The sequence below is a fragment of the Notothenia rossii genome (assembly GCF_949606895.1).
Source record: "Notothenia rossii genome assembly, chromosome: 12".
NCBI classification, from domain to species: domain Eukaryota; kingdom Metazoa; phylum Chordata; class Actinopteri; order Perciformes; family Nototheniidae; genus Notothenia; species Notothenia rossii.
In genome coordinates, this window is record NC_136911.1 from 23827305 (window position 1) to 23843689 (window position 16385).

Consider the following 16385-nt stretch of genomic DNA (forward strand, 5'->3'; position numbering starts at 1 on the left):
AGTGTCAAATACACACAAACAACAGGTGTGTGCGCAGGTTGTCAAAAAGGTTTTAATGGACAACCTGCACACATTATTATTTCTACAGAATAAGACAAGACATTTAAAATGAAAGGCAAACAGATATCAAGAAATCACAGCACGAAAAACAAAAAAAGGTAGAGATAAATAAAACGTCACAGCAGGCGTAACAACAGCCGGTTTTCCCCTACCAAGGTTTACTGCTTTGGGGGGGGGGTGCTGCCTGAACGGGGGGGGGGGGGGGATATTTTTGTTTGTAATCCTAAAAACACTAAACTCACAACTTAAAGAGCCTGTGACACGAGTTTCCCCCATCATCCAAACCCATCAGTGAGAGTAAATATTGTCCCCTTGAAAACCGTGACTGAACTGATTTTGGATATTTGTATTTTGATAACCATTAATCTTTCCTTCAATGTCGACCATTTTCTGGATCTTCTCTGGGATTCTTCAAGTCCCGCCAAATGATGTGTGCCTTCATTGCGGGCACAGCGCTCCAGCGGCCCCGTTCAGGATCCCAGCATCTGCATGTAAACGCACGATGGCGCACACAGCAGCAAGCTCAGACAGCGATGACAGTTTATTTTGAACGTGTCTGAGAGCTCATCTGAGGCTGAAGGATCGGTTTATGTTGTATCTGTTAGAAGTTTAGGAATTAGGGGCGTCAATATGGGCGATCATACGGTCATGTAGCCGGTGGTGGACTGGGACTACAAATCATCCCGGGACTCTCGACCGGCCCACTTCGGTACCGGCCAGTCCGCCACTGCACCCAGCCCAGCCCACGTAAACTGTTAACGGGGGGAGCCTCGCTGCGGGGAAACGGTGGACCTAGTGTCCCGATCGGAGTGGGAATAATAATAATAATAATAATAATAATAATAATAATCATAATCCGTGCATTTGATCCATTAGTTTCCCCACATTGTGGTAAAAAACCACGTTTAATCCACGTTGGTACTACAACTACAAAAAGCATCGGTTTGTTTTCTCATCAGGAAATGCAGACCGGCTCAAACAAACAATTTTTAAATCATCTTCATCTCGATCATTTGTGTTTATGTTCGCCGAATTAACATGAAAGCACTGACAAATATGAATATACCGTAGTCAACTTCATTAAAACGTTATGAACGTTCCTAAACTCAGTAATTCACCATTTCTACGCATGACAGCACACTTTGTCCGTGTTTGGCTCTCTCGCCGCACAGTGAAGCGTTCCCGCATTGACGTCACTTCCGTCTTCCCCCAAAACTTCAAAATGACTCGAAGGAATTTCCCCACGATGTTTGAAATTATTGATATTTATCGGAACGGTATCGCACCTTGTTTTTTAAACTGACGGTTCGAGATGACTAGTAGCCCAATGTTTCTTTGCACAACAGCTGATGGGATGCTGTCACAGGCTCTTTCAAATGAAAGCGTTTATTTAATAAAAGAGCAGATGTTCAATGTGAAAAGTGACAGTAGTTATTGATTATTTGCAATTTGGTGCAATATATATATATAAAAAAAAAAAGTATAATAATAAAAATAAAATAAGTATAATATATATATTTTTTTTAAACACCTTGAATTCCAACGCGGGGCTCCGTTGGTGGGGCATAGCGCCCCTCCAAGACAATGGTAGGGGAAACACTGAACACAATACACACACACGCTTCCCCCAGTAATCCAAACGAAAATATCTTCCCTCCGTAGTATTTTGATTATTTGCTAATAACCAATCAGATCGATGAATTCCAGAGAAGAGGAAACTTTGAAGGCCTTTTTCTCAAAATGATGACTCGGTGACAGTCATTATATGATGTGACATATTTAGCTTAATATTTGGAGAACAACAACAATCCTGATATCATCAGAAAGCTAGGAATCTCCTCTTTCCTCTGTCTTCGGGTCAATGCAACTGATTTTGATGGAGCAAATGGTCAAATGAGAATGTGACTCCAAACTGAATTTTTATTTTATATTATCTCTGTATTTGTATCTATAGCTGTATTGCCCTGATGAGCCAGTCAGGGAGGAGTAGGGAAAAACCATATTAGACATATTTTACATTTACCTTTGAGAGTGGTGTCGTTTCTCTGATTGGGGGTGAGTACCGGAGAAGGGGTGAGGGAGGGGAGAGAGGAGGGGGGGTGACGGGGGCTCTGAGTGGGGAGGTTTCTGGAGAGGCTTCGGTGGAGAAGGGAGACGACCTCAAGCGGATGGAGAGGTCATCGGAGGGTCTGGAGGAAAAGGGGAGAGGAAGTCTTCGAGATGTCCGTGGGGGAAGAATGGGGGAGGAAAGGTGAAGGAGAGAAGGAGGGGGAGACGAGGTCATCAACGCCATCACCTCCAGGTCTAAAGAGGCGTCCATTTCAAGCTCCTCCACGTCTGATTGGTCGTACAGATCCTCCTCCTCTGCTGCTGCTGCTATTGGCTCCTGTAGTTCAAGCCCCGCCTCCTTCTTCAGAATCTAAAAAAAAAGTCAGTCAAAAGTATAACGATAATAAAAAGAAAGTGTTTTGGAAGAAAATATTTAGCATAAAAAAAATGAAAATACTTGCCTCCTCCTCTGCTGCTGCTATTGGCTGCTGGAGTTCATGTCCCGCCCCTCTCTCTGAAGGCTGAGCGTGTGATTGGTCCTCCTGCTTCTCCCTTTCTTCCTCCAGTTCCTCGTCCTCCTCCTTCAGAATCAGAAAAAAAAAACGATAATAAAGACAAAGTATTTTTTAAGAAACTATTTAGCATTAAAAAAAGTATTAATACTTGCCGCCTCCTCCTCCTCCTCTGCTGCTATAGGCTGCTGTAGTTCAAGCCCCGCCTCCCTCTTCAGAATCAGAATCAAAAGAGTCAGTCAAAAATATAACCATAGTAAAAAAAGCAAGTATTTTTTAAGAAAGTATTTAGCATTTTAAAAAAAGGTAGAAAAAAAGGAATATATGAAAATACTTGCCTCCTCCTCCGGTGCTATTGGCTGCTGGAGATGTCCCGCCCCTCTCTCTGAAGGCTGAGCGTGTGATTGGTCCTCCTGCTTCTCCCTTTCTTCCTGCTCCTTCAGAATCAGAATCAAGATTCAGTAAAAAATATGATAAGAAAATAAAGTATTTTTTAAGAAACTATTTAGCATCAAAAAAGTCTAAATTTAAATACTCGCCTCTTCCGCCATTGGCTCCTGTAGTTCATGTCCCGCCCCCCTCTCTGAAGGCTCCGCTTGTGATTGGTGCTCGTCTTTGGTGGATTGAACCTGGCTCTGTGATTGGCTTTCGTCGTCCGTTGATGTCACATGACAGGGAGTTGGGGTTTCTCTTTGATTGGTGGAAAGAGGAGGGCGACTGTGGGGGGTTAAGGCAGTTCTGTGAGGAGGGGGAGGAGAGGGGGAGGGAGGAAGGGGTAAGGCAGAGTGTGGTGAGGGAGGAGCATCGAGAGGAGAGTCTTCATTCAGGACTTCCTGCTCCCCTCCCTCCGACTCCTCTTCTAATGGACTCTCCTTTACTGTCTGATGACCTTCCTCTTCCTCCTCTTCCTCCTCTTCTTCAAACTTCTCCTCCTCCTCCTCCTCCTCCTCCTCCTCCTCCTCCTCCTCCTCCTCCTCCTCCTCCTCTTCAGGCTCCTTTTCCTGCTCAAACTTCTCCTCCTCAGGACCAGAACCAGGACCAGCTTCAGGCTGTACGGGGCTCGTGAGAATAAAACTGGATTCAGAATCCTCAGGACTAGCCTCACACCGCAGAGGGCTACCAGGAGTCTCCTCACACCGCAGAGGGCTACCAGGAGTCTCCTCACACCGCAGAGGGCTACCAGGACTAGCCTCTAGCCGCAGAGGGCTACCAGGAGTCTCCTCACACCGCAGAGGGCTACCAGGACTAGCCTCACATCGCAGAGGGCTACCAGGACTAGCCTCACACCGCAGAGGGCTACCAGGAGTCTCCTCACACCGCAGAGGGCTACCAGGACTAGCCTCACACCGCAGAGGGCTACCAGGAGTCTCCTCACACCGCAGAGGGCTCCCAGGAGTCTCCTCATACCGCAGAGGGCTACCAGGACTAGCCTCTAGCCTCAGAGAGCTACCAGGACTAGCCTCTAGCCTCAGAGAGCTACCAGGACTAGCCTCTAGCCTCAGAGGGCTAGCAGGACTAGAACTAGCCTCGAGCTGCACAGTGCTACCAGGACTAGCCTCACACCGCAGAGGGCTACCAGGACTAGCCTCACACTGCAGAGGGCTACCAGGACTAGCCTCACACCGCAGAGGGCTACCAGGACTAGCCTCACACCGCAGAGGGCTACCAGGACTAGCCTCACACCGCAGAGGGCTACCAGGACTAGCCTCACACCGCAGAGGGCTACCAGGACTAGCCTCACACCGCAGAGGGCTACCAGGACTAGCCTCACACCGCAGAGGGCTACCAGGACTAGCCTCTAGCCTCAGAGGGCTAGCAGGACCAGAACCACCCTCTAGCCTCAGAGGGTTTGTAGGACTAACTTCTGTCTCACCTGACAGTACAGGACCATGAACCGGACTAGCAGCTGGGCTACTGTGCACAGAGCTAGCATGAGGAGGGCTAACCTGTGAGGGGGTGCAGGTAGGGGGACTAGCGGGGGTTTCACTAATGTGGGTAGTGCTAGGCATCGCAGTGGTATCCTGAGTGGGACTAGCATGGCTCGGACTAGCCGGGGTGGAAGTAGCATCAACAGCATGGGAGGCAGGGCCGTGCTTGGGGGTGGAAATAGGACTAGCCGGGGCCTGGTTGGGACTAACAGAGCCATCAGGTAGAGAACTGGCAGGTGCTGGGCTCATCTGCTTAATAACAATATAAGGATCCATGCGAACCACACTGGGAAGATTGCAGCTCTGGAGGATGGAACTAGAGTCCACATCCAGACTTGAACTGGTTCCTGTGTCGATAGCCGGGCTGTGAGCGGGGCTACGAGGCGTTTCCCTGGCCTGAGCTGGACTGTGAGGTGGGCTAAAACAAGCCAATACAGTAGCATGTGCGGGGCTGCTGTTTGTTGAGCTAGCTAACGAGGGAGACCGTCTTTGGACTGGACTACAGGTGCTCTGTATGTGAACAGGACTAGCTTGACCAGCAGGACTAGACCTAGGTGGACTGTGGCTAGCAGACCGTGAGCTACTACAGTGTGGAGTACTAAAGCTAACTGGCAGGAGGCTTGTTTGACCTGGAGAAGCAGGACAAGGACTGCCGATAATTTGAACATTTGACTGACCAGGACTTGTTGGACTTTGGCTGCTCGCCTCAGTCTGTGGGGGGTCTGAAAAACTAATACTAGTTCCCTCTTGAACATGCATATAGTCCACCACGCTGTTAGCTTCTGTTTGACTGTCCGGGTGGCTCAGAGGACTTTCTGACAGAATAAAAGAACTTGGAGAGTTGCCACCTTCGATCATCTCCTCATCCTGGCTCGGCTGGATGGATGCAGCCAGTTCTGCTGATGGACCGGTCTCTGCAAGGATAGTCTCCACTGGTATGCTGTTTTGGATATGTGTGGGGCTCTCTTCAGTAGCTTCTGTGCAGCTTGCAAAAGAAGGAACCCCCTGAGTGAAGCTAGTTGGGGGAGGAACTTCCTCCGTTTCACAAGGTGAGCTAGTTAGGCTAATGTGAACAAGGCTTTCTGGTGTTGGCGTGGAAGGACCGTGATGGGGGCTGAGTCCGGGCTCGTCTGGAAGTTCTTCATCTGTGCCGTGGTTAGAGGAGGGGCTACTTTCCAGTGTTTGGGCACCAATGTTAGGCTCTGTGGTACCTGTTAGTTCCTTTGTCAGTCTTGACTGAGTAGGAAGCTGCAAAGGCTTTGTAGACTGGCCCTGTACTGGGCTGGCAGGCTGGGACAGACTACACTCTGTGGCTCTAAGGGAGGCCGGTGAGGGGCTACATGGCGCTGAGATGGAACGCAGTGAGGCGGGTCTTTGTGGTGAGAGGTTCAGTGTAGAAAGGCCCTGTGCTGGCCCAGGGCTCTCATGATCCAGTGTACGTTCGGCCTCCTGTGGGGGACTCTGTGTGCTGACCTGTGAAGGACTATGTGGTGTAGGACTATGCTGTCTTTGTGGGGTTCTGTTCTGAAGCTGTGTGATGTTGTGAGCAGGACTACATGGTGTGTCGAGCGGTGACTGTGAAGTGTGTGGTGAAGGGATCTGCTCAGGTCCGGACAGAACCCAGGTAGGACTAAACCCTACTGGAGAACGTACAAGGCTACAAGCCAAAGGACTACCCTGCATTGGACTGTGCTGAAAGTCTGTGGCCAAAACCTGATCCTCTGTGGAGTTCTGGGTTGGGCTGGAAGAGGTGTTCCTGACCTGACAAGGACTCTGCTGAGCCTGAAAGAAGGTCACATGTGTCGGGCTTCGTTGATCCTCTGTCAGACTAACTTGAGGTGAGGTGGGGCTCTCCTGGTACTCTAAAGGATTCAATGAAGCTGGTGTTTCCATTACATTTGTTGGGCCACTGTGAGATGTTGGTGGACTTTGTTGTAGCTCTGTGAAATCTTGATGAGATGGAACAGGAGTGTCTTGTAGTTCTTCATGATCAGGATGAGATGGTACAGAACCGCTTTGGAGTTCTGTTGGGTCTGAGTGGGCTGGTGAAGGACTTTGCTGTAACTCAGTGGAAGAAAGATACGATGGTTCAGGACTTTTTTGGAGTTCTGTGGGAACCGGATGAGATGGTGCAGGACTGTTATTGAGTTCTGTGGGTTCGACATGGGATGGTGCAGGACTTTTTTGGAGTTCTGTTGAGTCAGGTGGGCATGGCTGAAGCTCTGTGGGTTCAGATTGGGATGTTTCAGTTATTCGTTGGAGTTCTAGGGTTTCATGTTGCGATGCTACAGGACTCTTTTGGAACTCTGTTGAAACAGGTGGGCATGCCGAAGGTACTTCTTGAAGCTCTCTGGGTTCAGGGTGAGATGGCGAATTAATTTGTGGGATCTCCCCAGGTTCATTGCCAGAGGAAACACTCTTTTGGAGTTCTGTGGGATCAGGGTTGGATGGTTCAGGACTCTTTTCGAGTTCTATCGAATCAGGCTGCGATGGTGCAGGACTATTTTGGAGTTCTGTGGGACCGAGTTGCGACGGGACAGGAATTTGATGTGTTTCTACGAGCTCAGGGTGAGATGGCGCAGGAATTTCTTGGAGCTCTGTGAGTTCAGGGTGGGATGATGTAGGACTCTGTGGGAGTTCTGTGGGATCTGTCTGTGATGGCGAAGGACTGTGTTGGAGCTCTGTGGGTTCAGTGCCGGATGGTGCAGGACTCCTTTCTAGTTCTATCGAATCAGGGTGCGATGGTGCAGGACTTTGTGGGAGTTCTGTGGGTACAAGTTGGAATGGTGAAGGACTGTTTCGGAGCTCTGTTGGATCGGGGAGGGATTGCTCAGAAATGTGTTCGAGCTCTGACGTTTCATGGTGAGATTGTGGAGGAATATTAAGTTGTTCTGTAGGATCAGGGTGCGATGGTGCAGGACTATTCTGGAGCGCCGTTTGATCCGGGTGCGATGGCGAAGGCATTTTTTGGAGTTCTGTAGGATCAGGGAGGAATGGTGCAGGACTTTGTGGGAATTCTGTGGGATCTGTCTGGGATTGCAAAGGACTGTTTTGGAGCTCTGTTGGATTGCAGTAGGATTGCTCAGGGATTGGTTCGCACTCTGACGTTTCAAGGTGAGATGATACAGGACTATTTTGTTGTTCCGTGGGATCAGGGTGCGATGGAACAGGACTATGTGGTTGTTCTGTAGGATCAGGGTGCGATGGAACAGGACTATGTGGTTGTTCTGTAGGATCAGGGTGTGATGGAACAGGACTATGTGGTTGTTCTGTAGGATCAGGGTGCGATGGAACAGGACTATGTGGTTGTTCCGTGGGATCAGGGTGCGATGGAACAGGACTATGTGGTTGTTCCGTGGGATCAGGGTGCGATGGAACAGGACTATGTGGTTGTTCCGTGGGATCAGGGTGCGATGGAACAGGACTATGTGGTTGTTCCATGGGATCAGGATGCGATGGAACAGGACTATGTGGTTGTTCCGTGGGATCAGGGTGCGATGGAACAGGACTATGTGGTTGTTCCGTGGGATCAGGGTGTGATGGAACAGGACTATGTGGTTGTTCCGTGGGATCAGGGTGCGATGGAACAGGACTATGTGGTTGTTCCGTGGGATCAGGGTGCGATGGAACAGGACTATGTGGTTGTTCCGTGGGATCAGGGTGCGATGGAACAGGACTATGTGGTTGTTCCGTGGGATCAGGGTGCGATGGAACAGGACTATGTGGTTGTTCCGTGGGATCAGGGTGCGATGGAACAGGACTATGTGGTTGTTCCGTGGGATCAGGGTGCGATGGAACAGGACTATGTGGTTGTTCCGTGGGATCAGGGTGTGATGGAACAGGACTATGTGGTTGTTCCGTGGGATCAGGGTGTGATGGAACAGGAGTATGTGGTTGTTCCGTGGGATCAGGGTGCGATGGAATAGGACTATGTGGTTGTTCCGTGGGATCAGGGTGCGATGGAACAGGACTATGTGGTTGTTCCGTGGGATCAGGGTGTGATGGAACAGGTCTATGTGGTTGTTCTGTAGGATCAGGGTGCGATGGAACAGGACTATGTGGTTGTTCTGTAGGATCAGGGTGCGATGCAACAGGACTATGTGGTTGTTCTGTAGGATCAGGGTGCGATGGAACAGGACTATTTTGGAGCTCTTTTGGATCGGGGTGCAATGGCGAGGGAATTCGTTGGAGTTCTGTAGGATCAGGGTGGGAGGAAGCAGGACTTTTTTGGAGCTCTTTTTGCTCAGGGAGGGATGATGCAGGACTATTTTGGAGCTCCGTCTGCTCATGGTGTAAAGGTGAGGGACTTTGTTTGAGTTCTGTGGTTTCAGGGTGTGATGGTGCTGGACTTTGTTGGAGCTCTTGTTGCTCAGGTAAGGATGGTGCAGGACTAGGTATTTCTGTGTGTTCAGGATGAGGTGGTGTCAGACCTTGTTGTGTGCACAGGGTCTCGTCAGGACTCTGTGGTGACTCCGAGCATGTAAGCTGGACTTGACTATGAGCTGTGGGACTGATGGGCGGAGCCTCTGTGTGACTTAGAAGTTGTGGTGGCTCTAAAATGCTGTTGGAAGTTGTCTGTGTGGAACTGAGAGGGGGGGCCGGGGTAGGACTGAGTGGCTCCTCTTCCTGAGGCCTGCAGGTGGAGCAGACGTAATCTTCAGACCCCGCCCTGCCCTCCCCAGCCTGGACGATACACTCTGTATGGACACACCTGTAGACAAAACACACAAACATGTCAGCTTGTCTGTTAGATAATTAATCTCCAAACCACAGAAAGCTAGTCTTATTTGCAGGACCACACATCTTCGAGAAAGCATTTGCTAATCAGTTGCCTGTCTTTACACATAACAATTGTTTATTTGAAGATATTTAGTCAGGATTTAGAGTTCATCCTAGCTCTGGTAAAAGTTTCAAGTTACCTTTTAAATAGCATCAGACAAAGGAATCAGTGCTCCATTTATCACAATTGACCATTGCATAATTTTACACAGACTGGGACATTGATTAGCATTAAAGGAACAGCTATAAGCTAGTTTGATTCCAATTTAACAATAAAAGCGCCATGGAGTCCCGCAAGGTTCTGTACTTGGACCTTTTCTATTCCCCTTATATGTGCTTCTGTAATGTATAAGAAAACACTCCATAAACTTAGTGTACCTATAGCAGCAGATACAGGTCCAATAGTCCTGTGGTGTGTTGAGGTCACAGAGAGGGCAGGGCAGGGCCGGGTCACATGTCTCGCACAGAAACGGGTGATTGGCCCACTGGCCTGATGACCTCACACTACAGCGGCGGCAGATTCTGCAGTTCTGGAGGACAGAGTTTAAAAAATAAAATAAAAACACTCGGGGTTACAACAACATAACAATGATGTAACATTGGGAGGCGTGTGGCGTAGTGGGTTGTCCGTAGGTGTTCGGATCAGGGGGTCACAGGTTCAAACCCCACTGCAGTCAGCATGTCGTTGTGTCGAAGACACTTCACCCCAAATGGATCCTTGTCCACAGTATTGAGTATGTAAGTTGCTTTGGATAAAGCGTCCAACAAGTGACATGTAATGTAACAAAAGGCCAGCAAGGCAATATAAAAGGGATATGTCTTCATGTTATTATATTCTTGATGATACACGTAACTATTAGCTATTGTTCTAGTGAAATGTCTTTGTTTTGAGTCAATTTCCCCCACTTTCTGTTGAGTTGTGTTTCTTACAATCTGAATTTATGAGTCAGTTTTTCCATCAAAAAAGATTTCTTACACAATTGTTACCCATTAGTTTTTCGTTGGTGGTGCTTCCTTTCCCCAATTCCTAGGTGTGTGTGTGTGTGTGTGTGTGTGTGTGTGTGTGTGTGTGTGTGTGTGTGTGTGTGTGTGTGTGTGTGTGTGTGTGTGTGTGTGTGTGTGTGTGTGTGTGTGTGTTTATATCTCACCTTGCAGCTCCAACCGGTGCTCGGTGTGTGATCCAGAGGAGGTTTGAGACAGAGTGTGTGGTAGGATTTATCACAGCGCTGACACACCAGCAACACATCATCATCCCCTCGCAACCTAACACACAAGGGAGTTATGACTCATGCACGTCAACTTAAACACTTTTCATAGACGGTAGAAGTGTGTGTGGAGCCTCCTTTCGAAAATATTGCTTAACAATTCATCTGAATTTCATTTAAATGATGATAAGAGAACTGCCACACCACCACTATATACATTATCATCATTACAAAACGCTCTGCTTTCTATCCTGTGCAATAATAATAATAACGTAAATCCAAATAAAATAAAATAGAATAGAAATAGTGCAAGGAGAGTCTATATACAAGTAATTGGAATATGATATATTAGATACATAATTTCTAAGTTGCAGACAGATGAATGTCCTTTCAAAAGTTCAGGTGTTTAACAGTCTTATGGCCTGTGGAATGTGTGTGTGTGTGGGTGTGTGTGTGCGTGCGTGTGTGTGTGCGTGTGTGTGTGTGCGTGTGTGTGCGTGCGTGCGTGTGTGTGTGCGTGTGTGTGTGCGTGTGTGTGTGTGTGTGCGTGTGTGTGTGTGTGCGTGTGCGTGTGTGTACATGTGTTACCTGCAGCTCTGACACACTCTGCACTGAGGACATTGCCACCCTGCCCGGTGCAGGGGGGAGGGGTCAAGGGGGGGGTCCAGGCAGCTGCCATGGTAACAGTTCCCGCAGCAACAACATGTCAACACCCCGCCGGTGTCTCCGTCACTCGAACACAACACACACGGCGAGGAGGACGCTGCAGAGAGAGAGAATGCATACAAATATTCATATATTTGTGTGAGGGTTAGTGTTAGAAAAATCTCACTCGTCACCGGCTTGAGCTTGAATCTCAGGATCCATGTATCTGTGATCCTCTCCAGAATGAAAGTAGTCATCACATACAGAGCATCAACTAGTTCCTGAACAGTGTCCTTCACATGCTGAGTACCATGATCACAAAGGTATCAACTGTGAACATGACAGGATGTGTGATTACCTAGCAGAGCATCAGGACTGTTTGAGGCATATGATAGCTATGTGATTAACATGATGACTCAGCCTCTATGGAGAGAGACATGACAAGCATGATCATTTCTGACGTGGAGCTAATCTGAAGTAAACATTGAATACTGCTTTCTATTCCTCCATCTTGTGACTGTGGAACTCCCTCTCTTGGATATCAGCATGTGAAGGACACTGTTCAGGAACTACTTGATGCTCTGTATGTGATGACTCCTTCCATTCTGGAGAGGATCACAGATACATGGATCCTGAGATTCAAGATCAAGACGGGGACGAGTGAGATTTTACTAACAAAATGTGTGTGCGTACCTGAGTGTATGTTTGTGTACCTGAGTGAATGTGTGTACATGAGTGTGAGTGTGTGTGTGTGTGTGTGTGTGTTTTTGTGTGTGTGTGTGTGTGTGTGTGTGTGTGTGTGTGTGTGTACCTGAGTGTGTGTGTGTGTGTACCTGAGTGTGTGTGTCTGCTGCACAGTGTGTGTCTCTGGTTCCAGTTCTGCAGAGCTCCGGCGGCTGCAGCACACGGGAAGTGAAAGCTCCGCCCACAACTCGTTTCCCGGCAACGCAGCGACGCTCCGAGCCGACGGCAGAACGCACACACCTGAGGACAGGTAGAAGGGGGCGGGGCTTAGTTCTTGTTTACATATCAAGTTTCAAGGCTTTATTGTCATTAGCTACAGTGTAGATATGGCAATGAAAAATGTAGATCACAGGCATGTATGTATGTGACTGTGAACTGAAATACATAATAATAACATGGTACCTGTGTGCTTCCTGAGTCGATGGCTTTGTCAACGTAGAGCAGTGATTGGCCCTCGCCGCGACACACCCCCTCTGACCAGGCTGCACACTGCAGGTGAGCACAGCACTGACCTACACACACACACACACACACACACACACACACACACACACACACACACACACACACACACACACACACACACACACACACACACACACACACACACACACACACACACACACACACACACACACACACACACACACACACACACACACACACACACACACACACACACACAGTCAGATTTATCTGAGGAAGGACTGAGGACAGGAGGTTTAAAGGGGACTTCCTGTACCTGTGGGGTCGAACAGTGATTGGACGTTGATGTCGTGAGGAAGGCCAACGGGTCCTAACTGATCCAGGAACTCTGAGGAAGACTCTGAAACACCCAGAAAAACATTTAAAAACATCACAACAACAACATTTTTTATTTCTACATAAAAGAAATGTACATTTATATCAGACGGAGAGAAAAAGCTTGTACTCACCACACTGTTCTGGACTGCTGCACCTACACACACACACACACACACACACACACACACACACACACACACACACACACACACACACACACACACACACACACACACACACACACACACACACACACACACACACACACACACACACACACACACACACACACACACACACACACACACACACACACACACACACACACACACACACACACACACACACACACACACACACACACACACACTTAATTAATTAATTAATCTCAAACCTCATGAGTGTTGTGTCAAATTATCATATAGTCTTGTACTCTGTTAGATGGTAGAGGTGTCCCGATCCGATCACGTGATCGGGGATAGGAGCCGATCACGTGATTTTCAAAAGATCGGAATCGGGAGGAAAAAAAATCGGGGATCGGGATTTTTTCTTTTTTTTAAATGTTGTATTCAATGTTACAAAACAAAAATGAGCATGTTCAAGTCTTAAAGTCATCCTGAGGCCTTAGTTTTGGTTTCAAATGACAGAACATCATGTATGTGTTGCTTCTTTGGGGCTTGTTTTCATAGACCTGCTTATTTCTCTCAAATCTGGCAACAGAGTGGGCGCAGTGTCTAATTGTAGCAGTAAGCTAACGAGTACTGATAAGCTTTATTTTGTTTTGATCCAATGCTGCACAACTGAACTGATCCAATGCTGCTGTGAAAGAAAGAAGCTATATCCATGTTGGATAGAATATCCAATTTAAATAAAAAAATAACCTTAAGGGACAACTTGAATGCTTTTTTTCTTTTTGTCTCTTAATGCATTGCATAAAGATCGGATCGGGAAAAATCGGTATCGGCAAATTGTCAAAGTCAAATGATCGGAATCGGATCGGGAGCAAAAAAAGGTGATCGGGACATCCCTAATAAATGGTATTGTTAGTCTTGTGTGTGTTTAACAGAGACATTACGGATTTACATTTCAGGAGGCAAAGGAAGTGTAAAAGGTGGATTTACAAATGGTTAAGAACGAGGGGGTTTAATGGTTTAATGATGGTACGCTCTTATTTTGACTCACAGCGGCGGGGCCTGGTCTCCGTGGTAACAGTGGTCGTGGCAGTCGTTGTCTCGATCGGGGGGCGAGCGGCTGTTGAGGATGTGTAGTGGGATGTAACCCGGCGTGGGGCCGAACACCACCAGGGGGCCGAGGCCCAGGGGGGGGGCGGAGCCCAGGGAACAGAAGGCACATTGCTTCAACCTTGAGATGGGGGGGGGGGGGGAGATGTGTTAAGACCTTATCACATTGTTTATAGATAGAGAAAAGTACAGAAACAGTTGGAAAAAGTGAAAAAATAAGACAGGCAATTGGGTTAAACGTTCAACACACACACACACACGTTCAACACACACACACACATGTTCAGCACACACACACACACACACACATGTTCAACACACACACACACACACGTACATGTACACACACACACACACACGTAAAGCACACGTACAACACATATACAGGCGTCATATTAGGTTACACGTTCAACACACTCACACACACACACACACGTTCAACACACACACACATGTTCAACACACACACACACACGTACATGTACACACACACACACGTAAAGCACAAGTACAACACATATACAGGCGTCATATTAGGTTACACGTTCAACACACACACACACACACACACACGTGTACACACACACACACACGTGTACACACACACACACACACACATACACACACAAACACACACACACACACACACACACACGTTCAACCCACACACAGACGTTCAACACACACACACGTACACATGTTCAACACACACACACACACACACGTTCAACACACACACACGTACACATGTTCAACACACACACACACACACACGTTCAACACACACACACGTACACATGTTCAACACACACACACACACACACGTTCAACACACACACACACACACGTACAACACGTATACAGGCGTCATATTACGTTACATGTTCAACACACACACACACACGTTCAACATACACACACACACGTTCAACACACACACACACACACACGTTCAGCACACACACACGTTCAGCACACACACACACACACGTACAAAACGTATACAGGCGTCATATTAGGTTACATGTTCAACACACACACACACACGTTCAGCACACACACACACGTTCAGCACACACACACACTTTCAGCACACACACACACACAGTCTCACCGTTTTTTGGTGTGTCCCAAACTGGGGGTGGGCGATCCCCCTTCGTCCGACAGCTGGAAGAGGGGAGAGAGAGAGTCCTCGTCCTCCAGTGGGGGGCAGGGGGAGGCTGGAGTACTGGAGGGGGCGGGGCTCTGATCCACAGGGGCGGGGCTAAGGATTGGCTGGACCTCCTCCTCCTCTTCCTCCCCAGGACCAGGGCTCTGGACTGGGATCAGGTCTGGGGAAGAGGGTCTGACGGGAGGCTCCTTCTCTGGACTGGAAGCTGGAGCAGGACTGGGGGCCGGTGGCGCTGAGAGAGGGGTCAGGGGAAGGGTTATTAATGGGAACTATAACTGAATTAAAACAATATCCTTTATATAAAAATAAAAAAAGTTAAAAGAAAATTATTTTTAATTCGTGCTTATTTTGTTTATTCCTATAATAAATAATAAGGAATAGCTACCTTAAAATGATATTGGCTGGTTAAAAAATATATAAATTATAAGACAAACAAAATAAAAAATAGGTTAAAAAAGTATTAAATTAACAAAATGAAACTCCACTGACCGAGTTCGGGGTCCGGCTCTGTCTCTGGTTCTGGACTGGGATCAGGTTCTGGGTTTGTGTTGGACTTCCTCCTGGAGGTGGAGCGACGACGTCCTGTTGTCTTCTCCTTCACCTCTGTGTGCACACACACACACACACACACACTTAATCAATCAACGTGAACTCAATGAAGATGAGACTAACCATCAGAGAAGCTCAGGTAAACTCACCTGTCTTCTGGGGGGGGTTTTTCTCCGTGGCGTCCATACTCTCTTCATCATCTACCTGGGCTCGACCTCGACTCCGCCCCCTACACACACACACACACACACACACACACACACACACACACACACACACACACACACACACACACACACACACACACACACACACACACACACACACACACACACACACACACACACACACACACACACACACACACACACACACACACACACACACACACACACACACACACACACACACACACACACACACACACACACACATTAGAAACTCAATAAAAAAACAATCACATCACTGTATTCATGTTACATCAGATATCATCATATCAATAACACAGCAGAGATCACACACACACACACACACTCATAGATCCAGTGTGTGTGTGTGTGTGTGTGTGTGTGTGTGTGTGTGTGTGTGTGTGTGTGTGTGTGTGGCAGAAAGTAAAACCCGGAGCTGACACCATTCCATAACACACAAACACACACATCCCCCTCCTCCTCCTCCTCTCTGCTCATTACCCAGCATGC

The 16385-nt window shown here is 47.8% G+C and overlaps 1 protein-coding gene across 2 annotated transcripts in view; it reads right to left on the reverse strand.

Annotated features, from left to right (window-relative positions):
• LOC307026582 (histone-lysine N-methyltransferase 2C-like) overlaps positions 1–16385 on the reverse strand; it is a 96867-nt gene that overhangs the window by 73525 nt on the left and 6957 nt on the right. For both annotated transcript variants that reach the window (XM_079662099.1, XM_079662098.1), the window contains exons 3-18: positions 15837–15916; positions 15628–15741; positions 15082–15370; positions 13909–14088; positions 12858–12880; positions 12665–12748; positions 12325–12434; positions 12012–12162; positions 11122–11296; positions 10477–10591; positions 9707–9858; positions 3161–9260; positions 2960–3058; positions 2777–2833; positions 2571–2690; positions 2084–2479 (exon numbers count right to left, since the gene is read on the reverse strand). In XM_079662099.1, the coding sequence (XP_079518225.1) occupies positions 2084–2479; positions 2571–2690; positions 2777–2833; positions 2960–3058; positions 3161–9260; positions 9707–9858; positions 10477–10591; positions 11122–11296; positions 12012–12162; positions 12325–12434; positions 12665–12748; positions 12858–12880; positions 13909–14088; positions 15082–15370; positions 15628–15741; positions 15837–15916 (8245 nt within the window). The remainder of the gene's footprint in view (positions 1–2083; positions 2480–2570; positions 2691–2776; positions 2834–2959; positions 3059–3160; positions 9261–9706; positions 9859–10476; positions 10592–11121; positions 11297–12011; positions 12163–12324; positions 12435–12664; positions 12749–12857; positions 12881–13908; positions 14089–15081; positions 15371–15627; positions 15742–15836; positions 15917–16385) is intronic.